At 44.1% G+C, this 13413-nt stretch overlaps 1 protein-coding gene across 1 annotated transcript; it reads right to left on the bottom strand.

Moving 5' to 3' along the window:
- Positions 1 to 1143: 1143 nt before the first annotated feature.
- Positions 1144 to 2239, bottom strand: LOC121875366 (the record flags this gene model as incomplete). Its single annotated transcript, XM_042379917.1, has 2 exons — positions 1961 to 2239; positions 1144 to 1284 (listed from the first exon to the last, which is right to left on the bottom strand). Coding segments are annotated over exons 1-2 (420 nt in total), but the record flags the coding sequence as incomplete, so codon positions are not given.
- Between the last annotated feature and the right edge of the window lie 11174 nt (positions 2240 to 13413).

Consider the following 13413-nt stretch of genomic DNA (forward strand, 5'->3'; position numbering starts at 1 on the left):
CGTTGTAAACTCTATTCTGTAATCCTTTTGCGCTACCGCTCACAGGATGAGTGTGGGGTGCACAATAAAGTAGCCGCTGCAAGCGGCAAAATAAAATATCAATGGCTGTCCCGCCAGTCTCCGGTAATTCCCCGACAATCTGTATCAGTGTACAGACAACAACAAGCAGATAGAGTTTCACCAGGTCCCAGACACACACTTGTGCTCTGTAGTCTTCTTTAATAAACAGTAATTCTTCACAACACTGTTAACAGGGTAATGCTTCACAGCTGGACTCCACACTTCCAATACATAGTCGGCACACTACCAGTGTACAGTTCCTTAGTCTTCTCACTTTATATTAATCACAACAGTCCCACAATACTTGCACAACAATTATCGTCAGGTGTTCTTTTTACCTTTAACCTCTTCACCACTGATCGACTCGTTAGCCGCTTGGGCAATCGGTCACGTCTCTGATTACTTTTCTTTTTCTTTTATCCTGTTCACCACTGATCGGCTCGTTAGCCGCTTGGGTGATCGGTCACGTCTCTGTTACGCACTGTTGGCAAGTACTGGGCATGCACCGGCTCCTGAATGTACCTGAACCCGCTCCAGTGTTGGTCAGTCTTGAAAGAGCTCACACTCGGGGCCGTCACACTTTCTGGTAGATTGTTCCAAGAGTTTACAACTCTCACTCCGAAAAAGACTGACCGAGTCAGCTTCACGCTGTTGCTTAATTACCTCATCATCAAATGCCTAGAACATTCTAGTGTTGTCCAGACGAGGGAGGTCGGCTCGAGACCTGCCTGGAGAATTCTAGAATGATCTAGGCTTCCAATAAGAAGTAAATCAGAACAAAAATGATGCAATACATTCTAGATATTCTTACATAATTAATCCATCAACATCTACAAGAAAATCTCCCTAAACTTGCCGTAATAACTGCTGAATGGTACAGAAAACAATTAAAACACCTACTGTAGTTTACAAGATGACATTACAAAGTTATGCCTCGGAATAACACTACCCCCTCCCTCATTCACTATATTCATGTTAATCCTCAAACTTGGTAGGTCTCCTCCTCTACTGCTCCTGCCGCCGACGTACTCAGATCGGTCCCCCTTTCCTGTCACGTCCAATTCCGCAGAGAGGGAACAGTACGGTACGGTCCTGAGCTCTTCCAGGATCTCCGGTCTGGTCCTCGTCGGTGGTAGGTGGCTGCTCCTCAGAGTCTTCCCAGGTGTACTGCCCTGGCCCATGATACTGCCACAGACGATTGACGTGGACTACCTTCTGGTGCCCCTATTATAGAATGGATATAAATTTACTAGAGTCGGTGCAGCGAAGAATGACAAAAATGATTCCGGGACTTAGAAACCTTCCATATCAGGATAGGTTAAAGAAACTTAACTTGCATTCCCTAGAAAGACGAAGAGTGCGGGGAGATATGATAGAAGTATTTAAGTGGGTGAAAGGAATCAATAAAGGGGATATAGATAAAGTTCTTATAATATCCGAGCAGGATAGGACTCGGAGCAACGGATTCAAGTTGGATAAGTTTAGGTTTAGGAGGGAGATAGGAAGAAACTGGTTCACAAATAGGGTGGTAGATGAGTGGAACAAGCTTAGCAACTTTGTAGTAAGTGCGGGAACTCTGGAAGTTTCAAAAGGAGGCTAGATAGATTCATGGATGATAGAGAGTGGTAGTAACTCTTGACAGGAACTGCCATGCACAGGCCAACCGGCCTATTGCAGACTCCTTATTTTCTTATGTTCCCCTGACCCGCTAGGTCACATCTGAAAAGCGTTCCACTACAGTGTACGGCCCTTCCTATGGACTCTGCAACTTCGGTGACTGACCCTTCTGCAGAGAGTTATACAGCCAGACCTTATCACTGTCCTTGTAATAGACCTGGCTTGCTTTGACATCATGGTTGCGCTTCATCCCTTCACTCGAGAACTCCAGAGCTCCTCAAACTTGATGGTGGACCTCCGTCAACCTTTCTTGGAGGCCTCTGATGTAACTGGTGGTTTCATCAGGAAGTTCATCATCAGGTGGTCTTCTTGTCAGCAGGTCCACTGGCAGCCGCAGTTCGTGACCCAGCATCAGTTTTGCCGGTGTGTATCCCGTTGACTCGTGGACAGCCGACCGATACGCCATCAGCAGAGCAGGCGGCTTCTGGTCCCATTCTGTCTGCCCCCCAGCACAGTACTTGGCCAGTTCTTGTCCCAATGTCCAATTAAACTTTTCAACCATTCCGTCTGACAGTGGCCGAAGTGGAGTGGTCCTAGTCTTCCTTATGCCCAACAGTTTACAACACTCGCGGAACACAGCTGACTCAAGATTTCTACCCTGGTCCGAGTGCAACTCGTGGGGTACACCAAACCGGCAGAAGAACTGGTCCACCAGCACCCTGACAACAGTCGTGGTGTACAGCGTACATCATTGTCATTCCTAAAAACAGCCTTTAATTCATATTACGCTACATAACATTCAAATCCACCGCGCTTGTAGAATCTCAGAAAACGGGAAACATTGATAAAGGATAACTCACCTACTCAATGTTACTGAATCATTTGTTGAATTGTACCCAGGTACGGTCATATAATATTAATGGTATGCATTCATAGCATTAAGGAGAACTCAAGGTATCTATAGGATGGTTGTGAGAGTCCAATTGATCCGTGCTAGTGTACTATCTGGGCTAAGTGTAGATCATAGTTTGAAGGTCATACTATTTATGCCTGTGAACGTTTAGCGAACATAACTTCTGCAGATATCATGTGAAAATACATGAGAACAATGATCTGGAAAAAGGATAAATGTATCAGAACTATGTGAGGTGTTGGAAGTGATCCAGAAACTATACTTGAAAGGAAATATCTTGCATGCGTCGGTGTGAACTTAATACATCTCTTTTTACTTTTACTTTTATCCTCTTCGCCACTGATCGGCTTGTTAGCCGCTTGGGCGATCGGTCACGTCTCTTTTCCTTTATATTCTTCACCAAAAGGTCGGCTCGCTAGCCGCCCGGGCGATCGGTCACGTCTCTGTCACGCACTGTTGGCAAATACTGGGCATGCACCGGCTCCTGAATGTACCTGAACCAGCTCCAGTGTTTGTCAAGTCTTCTCTTGAAAGAGCTCACACTCGGTGCCGTCACAACACTCTCTGGTAGATTGTTCCAAGAGTTTACAACCCTCACTCCGAAAAAGTTTGCCCTCACGGTTTTCTGGACTTGCGGCTTCTTCAATCTTGAGCTGTGACCCCTTGTGGGGCGAGCGTCCGCCAGCTCCAAGTAAGGACACTCAACTGAGTAGTGCCCCCTGAGATGCTTATAAACCTCAACTAGGTCCCCCCTTGCCCGTCTGTAGTATAAGCTAGGCAAGTTCAGGCGCTCCAATCTCTCAGGGTAGCTGAGGTGCCGAAGTGCAGGCACCAGTTTGGTGGCCCTCCTTTGAACATTTTCAACCAACTGACAGTCCCTAGCATATCTCGGGGACCAGATGGGGTGACAGTACTCCAGATGGGGAAGCATTTCACTCCTGAAGATCGTCACGAGGGACGGACCGTCTAGATATCTGAACGACCTTCTTATAAGACCCAATAATTTATTTGCCTGATTTACCTTCTTCTCACAATGGCCCGAGAACTTCAGCTCATTGTCAACATACACACCTAGGTCCTTCTCACACACAGTCTCAACTAGTACATTTTCTTCATCCCGTTGGGACATATGGTACGCCTCCTTACCGTTGGTACGCCCCAGGTGCATCCTCTTACACTTCGTGACATTGAATCTCAGCAGCCATTCCTTCGACCATTCCTGGAGCCCACAGAGGTCCTTCTGCAGCTCTTCACAGTCCGCTTGGTTCTTAATTTCCCGAAATAACTTGCCATCATCGGCAAACATTTGTATGGAGGAGTGTACAACGTCAGGCATATCATTTATGAAACAAACAAACAACAGCGGGCCCAATACACTACCCTGCGGTACCCCACTTGTTACAGGTACAGATGACGATTTCGTGCCATTAATCACCACACATTGCTTGCGGTCATGTAGAAAGTCTTCTATCCACGCTAGGACATTTCCCCGAATTCCGTACCCTTCCAGTTTGATTTTCAGCCTTTCGTGGGGTACACTGTCGAAAGCCTTGGCAAAATCTAGGTAAATATTGTCGATATTACCACCCTGTTCTAGAATATAGGTCCAAATATCCAATACCTTGAGCAATTGTGTCAAGCAAGAGCGCCCCGGCATAAAACCGTGTTGGCAATCTTTTACAAGGTTGTTTCGTAGTAGATGTTCCATCGCTGCATCTCTGATAATACTCTCAAGTACTTTACATATTATGCTGGTCAGGCTCACTAGTCTATAGTTGTTCGTGGAGTGACTATCGCCCTTCTTGAAGATAGGACTCACATAAGCCACTTTTCATTCACTGGGGACCATTTGTTCATCCAGGCATTTACAGCAGAATCGTCTGTCCTCAAACGCAGGAAGGTTAGTTATCCTCTCTGTGAACACTGAGTGAAAAGCAGTTGTTCAATGCCCGAGTTATCCTGGTCAGACCTGCTGGGTGTAACTACCATCTTCGCCTCAGGTCTGATAATTCTACTCGTGCCACTCTCGACTTTGTATAGTGTTTTGGGTTTGACTTCCACCTCGCAACCAGCCTTTTGAACCCTTTTCAGCCTTGCGTCTCTGCCTTTTGCCGATTGCCTCTGCATATTATCCTCCGTTCGTTCATCGTTTGACCCAACCCACGTCTTGAATTTCAGTTTTCTTCTTAATTTGTCGACCGCCGCATGGTTCATGTAGATCCCCTCGTATTCCTAGAAGCACTGGGTTTGGTCTTGGGTATATATTTATCGATCAAATGGGTCATTTTACTAGTTATGATATTCAGCGTAGTGTCTGCGTTCTTATACCCACGACATGTACAGTGCAGTGATCAGAGAATCTTGTCTGTGTTCAAGTAGCGCAATGTGTGAGGGGAGGATCCCTAATTACAGTTTTAAGTGAAGTGGATATACCCATGCTATGAACATTCGGCTTTTGTTTCAGGGTAGCGTCCTTTGTACCCGGACTACAGGTTTGAGTTGTTGATATAGCCCAATTAATTTCCCCAGGAACTGTCAGACCTGAGCCGTATTCTAGTATGTAAGTTAGGATTAAAATATGTATTTATAAGGCATAAGGTCATGATAAACAGGAGTGTTCATGTGAGAACCATAAGAAATTAAAGTGAAAATTAAAGATTGGAAACTGTAAGCCTACGTCGGTGAGAGGTGCGGGACCTCATGCCTCAGTGGCACCTCCTCTCTCATCAACTCAGGTCAGTGAACTTCATCGGGCTGTATTCAGCCCTAAAAAAAAGAGACTTATATAGCAGTTATTACAGTTACAACTTTGCCTGGTGTATAAAGTGAAATAGTAATGTGATGGGGTGGGTGATAACGGCCCATCAGGCATTATTTCTCAGTGGCACCTCCTCTCTCATCAACACAGGTTCCCCGGGTTTTGAACTCACCAGAACGGCGGCCATTACCTCGTGTTGGCCCCACCATGTGAGATGACTACTCACAGTTATGCTACTCCGCTGTGAACCTGTGGATTCCCGGCATACCACCACACATGAGTAGGAATACATAATGGAATTCTTGAGAAACTCCGCGGTCGTCACTTGGAGCGACCTATAATACCAGTATGAGGGCCACTACTGCCACCATTTATGAGGGCCTCTGGGTGCCAGTAACAATTCCTTTTACTCTCATACTTATTACCATTGGTAGCGTGACGAAAGGAGGCTCGTGGGTAGATGTAATGATAGTATCAAGCAATAGGGAAGAAATAACGGTAAATACTGTAGGTAAATAATAGACAATATACAATTACAAAATTTATTTAAACATTAATATGAAATTAGGAGAAAGAATTTATTTGTACATAAGAACATAAGAACATAAGAAAGTGGGATACTGCAGGAGGCCGACTGGCCCATACAGGGCAGATCCCTTTCACACCCATCCCAGCACTTCCATGTGCCTATCCAACTTCGTCTTGAAGCTCCCTAGCGTCCCCGATCCTACTATAGCACTCGGTAGCCTATTCCACATATCCACAACTCTATTACCAAACCAGTGCTTGCCTATATCCTTTCTGAATCGGAATTTATCTAATTTAAAGCCATTTTGTTCTAGTTATTTCGTTATTACTGAGCTTCAGAACATCTTCCATTTTACCCTTGTTAATCCCACTTACCCACTTGTACACCTATCATATCTCCCTAACTCTACGCCTCTCTAATGAATGTAAGCCCTAAGCTTTTCAGTCTTTCTTCATATGGAAGGTTTCTGATATTATGGATCATTTTGTCATTCTTCTTTGTATCTCTCCAAAGAATCTATGTCCATTCTATAATAAGGACACCAGAACTGAACCGCATAATCCATGTGTGGCCTCACTAATGCTAGGTAAAGTTTCAAGATAACGTCAGCAGTTCTGTTACTCACAGACCTAGATATGAACCCAAGAATCCTGTTTGCCTTGTTGCGAACGCTAATACATTTTTTCTAGGTTTCAAGTCGTTGCTAACAAATACACCTAGATCTTTTTCACAAACTGAGTTTTCTATTTCCGTGTTACCTAGTTTATACTTAACGTTTGTATTCGTCTTCCCTATCTGTAGTACCTTGCATTTATCAGTATTAAAATTCATTTGCCAGTCTACTGACCACTCATGTAAGGTATCTAGATCTCTTTGAAGGTGTCCAAAGTCACTGTCTGAATTTATCACTCTCCCCATTTTGGTATCATCTGCAAATTTACGAAATCTAGTACTAGGCCCTCAGGCTCAACATACTCACACCACTACTGGGTGGACATATTCAATAACACTTCCAACCCTACTGGGTGGACATACTCAATAACACACAACTCTTATAGTCACTTAGCACCATAAAGACCAGGGGCAACTGCCACTACAACACTCAGTCGTCAGGGGTGATACTCAAGCAACAGCCATGGGGTCCAGCCACCATGGAGTACTTTCCGACGAACTCTGAAGATCCCAGTGGACTAATTCCACCACACAAATAGCCCTACTGAGTTAAACACTCATCCACCAATGATGGGGGCTGGTAGTGGTGTGTGGCTTGGTGATCCGGGGTCATCTCGCAGGCCGAGCGTTAGGGCCAGACGAGCCAGCTATGGGGGCCATAGGTAGTATGAAGTGTCTGACGGCCGGGTCTCACGAAGGTAACTGATCCTACTGGACCTCGGACATCTCCCCAGACATAGTGGATACAACATCCACGCTACAGACACGGCCTAGGCTGCGTTAGGGACCTGTATGGGTGAAGGGACGGGCACTCACTAACGGTGACAACATCACGTTTCAGGGGACGTTAAAGACGAAAATATGACTTCACTCAGAGCATATCAACTACTTTACTGTAACACTTGCACAATCAACTATTAATTGGGTCAAATCACTTAAAGAAGGGCGAATTACAACACAGAGTGGAATGGCATACCTGTATGGGTGAAGGGACGGGCACTCACTAACGGTAGAAATGCCCGCGGTACCCTCACTCAAAATAGGCCAGAGAGTCCACCAACTTCTATTCCGATGAATTAATTTACTGTACACTCTGACGTTGAAACTGAGACTATAATCTCAATTTCGTTCCCTACTATTATCTTCACTAACAATGCTCTGACTCAGCTATCAAAAGCAAAATTAAATTGATTACCAAGGGTTGGATGGCAACAAGTCCCAACATACAGCGTCTGCTATGAAATCCGTGGATTATATTCAAAGTTCCCTACAAACAAAGACGGGGAAACAGAGAAAACGGGGGACGTTTCCACTGGGGGACTCAGAAGGTTTTGTGGACGTTTGAGCGTAATATGAATCCTTAAGGTTTTCAGGTTAGCCATTATCACGATCATGACACCAGGCGTAGAAACAGTACTGTTATATCTCTTGGTGAAGCCCTCGTCTCTACCCACCGAGGGAGGTGTGCGAACGAGGTGCCTGACATGTGTGCCTAGAAATCACAAGGAGTCCCATACTTGCAGGTGTGGAGTATAACATGTGTGGTGCGATGATGTTACATGGTGGTGAGATGGTGCTATGATGTATAATAACCTAATGTGCTATATTTCAAACAGGTGGAGCAGTCTGATGTGTTGGGTATTATGGTAAGAAGGGATGACCGCGGTAAGGTCACTGATTGTTATGAGCCATAAGTATGTGGATGACACGCAATTAATGTAAGACGTCTGTTGGTGAGCAGTGTAACTAGAATCATAGTTGTTCTTCTCAGGAAGGCCAACGCTTCTTGTATTTTGAAGGAATGCAATATGTTTTAGAAGGAATAAATTAGTTAAGACATGTTATTGTTTCACCCATCTTTCCCTTATCGATTTGGTCATTGAAAAACCCAACCCAATGCCTAGTTCACTCTGGCCGCTACCTAACGAGCTACATACTGCCCAGAGGGGGTCTGGTGGCAGCAACCTTTAAAATTAAGACTATAGTTAAGTTATCCCCTTAGAATTAGTGACCCCAGAATCTGGTAGTATATGGTGATTAATGTCACGAATTCATCATCCGTACCTGTCACAAGCTGGGTACCACAGGGCAGTGTAATGGGTCCGCTGTTGTTTGTTTGTTTCATAAATGACATGCCTGACATTGTACACTCCTCCATACAAATGTTTGCCGATGACGCCAAGTTATTTCGGAAGATCAAGAACCAAGCGGACTGTGAAGAGATGCAGAAGGACCTTGTGGACTTCAATAATGGTCGAAGAAATGACTGCTGAGATTCAATGTCAAGAAGTGTAAGAGGATGCACCTGGGGCGTACCAACGGTAAGGAGGCGTATCGTATGTCCCAACGGGATGAAGAAACTGCTCTATTTGAGACTGAATGTTAGAAGGACCTAGGTGTGGGGTAGGGTACGATTCAGCGCCGCCATTCCAGCGCCGATGTTTCAGCGCCAGCCCATTTCAGCGCCAGACTATTCAGCGCCACCGTTTCAGCGCCACCGTTTCAGCGCCACCAAATCAATAATTTCTTCAAAGAATCATACATATTTATTGGATTGGTTGATTTAACCTAACCTAACCTAACCTAACCAAATATTAATAAGTTGAATACATAATATAAATCAAGTGTAGTATACAGTGTTATACCACGTTAATGAAAGACAGATAGCTTCTGAGTTGAACGGAACGCACAGGCGCTGAAAGGTCTCGGCGCTGAATAATCTGGCGCTGAAATGGGCTGGCGCTGAAACGGCGGCGCTGAAACGGCGGCGCTGAAGCGGCGGCGCTGAATTGGCGGCGCTGAATTGGGCCATCCCCCTAGGTGTGTATGCTGACAATGAGCTGAAGTTCTCGGGCCATTGCGAGAAGAAGGTAAATCAGGCAAATAAAATATTGGGTCTTATAAGAAGGTCGTTCATATATCTACACGGTCCGTCCCTCGTAACGATCTTCAAGAGTGAAGTCCTTCCCCATCTGCAGTACTGTCACCCCGTCTGGTCCCCGAGATATGCTAGGGACTGTCAGTTGGTTGAAAATGTTCAAATGACGGCCACCAGACTTTGGCACCTCAGCTACCCTGAGAGATAGGAACGCCTGAATTTCCCTAGCTTATACTATAGACGGGCAAGGGGTGACCTAATTGAGGTGTATAAGTATCTCAAGGCGCACTACTCAGTCGGACAATATTTTTTTTAATAGTAAATGGCTGGATACTTTATAGACAGACCTCGTATATATATATATATATATATATATATATATATATATATATATATATATATATATATATATATATATATATATATATATATATATATATATATATATATATATATGGAATTCTTGTATTAAGCAACCTATATATGGAATTCTTTGAAAAGAAACTATTAAGTAATATTTTACCACCCTCAGCAGTCTGGTTTAGATATGTTGATGATGTATTATGTCTCTGGCCATGTAATGAGGACCTAAAAGCTTTCCTGCCACAACTTAACAACTTAGCCCCCTCGATCAAATTCACTGTGGAATTAGAGCAAGACTGTAAATTGCCATTCCTAGACTGTCTGATACACAGAATAGGTAACACTTTTAAGTTCAGTATTTATAGAAAACCAACTAATGTGTGTTCATACATTCATTATTATTCTGCCCACCATAATAAAGTCAAACAGTCAGTATTTTCAACAATGTTTTTACGTGCCTTGAGAATTTGCAGTCCGGAATTCATCGATGAGGAATACAAATATATATATAATATTGGCTCAAACCTTAAATACCCTAGATCTTTCATAGACAAATGCCTAAACATTACTAAGAAAACTTTTTATAGAACTGATCCCAAGCCCACCCATGACCATAAGAATATCTTAATATTACCATTTCACAAAAATTTCTCACACATTCCTTCACAACTAAAAACCTGGAACGTCAATGTGGCATTTAAAAACTCATGCACTGTTAAACAAATGTTAATCAAGAACTCCCCCAACAACACAATTGGTTGCATTTATAAAGTTCCTTGCAAGGAATGTAATATGTTTTACTTAGGCCAGACAGGTAAAGATCTTGCAACTAGAATTAAACAACACAAATACAGTGTTAGGACAGGCCAGGAATCCAATGCTCTGTTTGTTCATTTGAGGGATAACAAGCATTGCATTGACTGGGATAATGCCTCCTCAATATTACCATGTAATTCAATTGATAGTAGGAACATCATAGAATCTAGTCTTATTAAACATACCGAAGCATTCAACATGAATTTGAGTAACGGCATGTACAAGCTGGACAATTTTGTAATTAAGAAGATTTGTGACCAGGTGAGAAGGCCGGGTCACCTGACCATCTGACCTGACCACCAACCGTTGTGTGCTATTTAAAGATTAGTAGGGTCATTACCTAATACCTGACCATTGTGGACCTGGTCTCACCCTCCTCTGTATATATACACCTTGATTTGTATTTCTCTCTCTAGTCTGTACTCACCCCTGAAGATGTGAATTACACGAAAGCGCTTGGGAACTTCGTGTTTTCTTCTTTCCTTGTGGTTATCAGCATATATATATATATATATATATATATATATATATATATATATATATATATATATATATATATATATATATATATATATATATATATGTAGGGGTATCGAGATATTAATGTTGTCTAGCACTCAGGATGGAAGGAAACTCTAATGTGGTCTTCTTGTATAATATAAGTTATATGATAGACAGTCTGGTGCTGGAGGAGCCGTGTGGTGGGGAGCTGCTCAATAGAGACGTTCGGTGAGTAGCTTGTTGAAGGAGGTAGATGTGCAGGAGCTTCGTTAGAGAAGATGTTGCCTGTTGCTGGCCTCCTGGTTGAATGAATGCTGGACAGCTAGGAGCTTGCTGGAGGAGGTGTTGCGTGTTCAGGAAGAGGGGCCAGAATGAGAGTTGGGTGGTGAGGAAGCTCAGAGAAGGACAGCTGGTGGGTCGCCATGCTCGCTGGCGGGAGCGAGGACCGCCAGGCAGGCGAGGAGAAGCGAAGGGAGCCAGGCAGCGGCGAAGGAGGAGGTGTTGCTTGTTCAAGAAGAATGGTCAGAATGAATCTCAATGGAGAGACAGAGCTTATATACCCTGCAGCAGCCGCCATTCCTCAATGAATCATGTTGGGAAAACCCAGAAAGTCGCCGGTGATTAGTGTATTGGGCCCGCTGTTGTTTGTTTGTTTCATAAATGATATGCCTGACGTTGTACACTCCTCCATACAAATGTTTGCCGATGATGGCAAGTTATTTCGGGAAATTAAGAACCAAGCGGACTGTGAAGAGCTGCAGAAGGACCTCTGTGGGCTCCAGGAATGGTCGAAGGAATGGCTGCTGAGATTCAATGTCACGAAGTGTAAGAGGATGCACCTGGGGCGTACCAACGGTAAGGAGGCGTACCATATGTCCCAACGGGATGAAGAAAATGTACTAGTTGAGACTGTGTGTGAGAAGGACCTAGGTGTGTATGTTGACAATGAGCTGAAGTTCTCGGGCCATTGTGAGAAGAAGGTAAATCAGGCAAATAAATTATTGGGTCTTATAAGAAGGTCGTTCAGATATCTAGACGGTCCGTCCCTCGTGACGATCTTCAGGAGTGAAGTGCTTCCCCATCTGGAGTACTGTCACCCCATCTGGTCCCCGAGATATGCTAGGGACTGTCAGTTGGTTGAAAATGTTCAAAGGAGGGCCACCAAACTGGTGCCTGCACTTCGGCACCTCAGCTACCCTGAGAGATTGGAGCGCCTGAACTTGCCTAGCTTATACTACAGACGGGCAAGGGGGGACCTAGTTGAGGTTTATAAGCATCTCAGGGGGCACTACTCAGTTGAGTGTCCTTACTTGGAGCTGGCGGACGCTCGCCCCACAAGGGGTCACAGCTCAAGATTGAAGAAGCCGCAAGTCCAGAAAACCGTGAGGGCAAACTTTTTCGGAGTGAGGGTTGTAAACTCTTGGAACAATCTACCAGAGAGTGTTGTGACGGCACCGAGTGTGAGCTCTTTCAAGAGAAGACTTGACAAACACTGGAGCGGGTTCAGGTACATTCAGGAGCCGGTGCATGCCCAGTATTTGCCAACAGTGCTTGACAGAGACGTGACCGATCGCCCGGGCGGCTAGCGAGCCGACCTTTTGGTGAAGAATATAAAGGAAAAGAGACGTGACCGATCGCCCAAGCGGCTAACAAGCCGATCAGTGGCGAAGAGGATAAAAGTAAAAAGGATACGGTAACATCTGGTTGGTTGCTAGGGAAGGCGGTAGCAGCTTGGTGACGCCGCTAGCCGTTGTAAGCAGTTGTAGGGGAGACGTCCACCCCAGGATTTTCCACCTGAAGAATTGTCACCCTGCCAAACTCTGGGGTGACAATTCTTCAGGTGATCCACTATTTGTTTAGCTCCATACTATAAAATATTACCAAAACTTAACTTTTTTATCAACTTTAAATTATCTTTAAAATCACTCCCTAGCGGGATATCCTGTAAACATGTGTGACATTTCCGTCATGTATACGTCATGATCGACGTCTCAAGTGACGTTATGAAACACTTTGTAGTGGTTGGTTGACTGGTCAGTTGCGTCACTTGTTTTCATTTTGTGATTGGGGGTTGGCAGTGCAGTCTGGCCCTGAATATACCACAGGGTTATTACTTATCACCAGTTGGGCAACTATTTATTTACGAAACTCTTAAAGGTTTAATAAGCATAAAAATAATGAAATAATAAATTAAATTTTATTGTTGTTGTTCTTGTTGGTTATTTTAGTGTTATTTATTTTATATGACAATAAGAATGTGAAATAGTGCTTTGTCCGCGCCCTCTGTGTATGTCAGTGTAAACAAA

Source organism: Homarus americanus, unplaced genomic scaffold (assembly GCF_018991925.1).
Source record: "Homarus americanus isolate GMGI-L3 unplaced genomic scaffold, GMGI_Hamer_2.0 scaffold56159, whole genome shotgun sequence".
NCBI lineage: Eukaryota > Metazoa > Arthropoda > Malacostraca > Decapoda > Nephropidae > Homarus > Homarus americanus.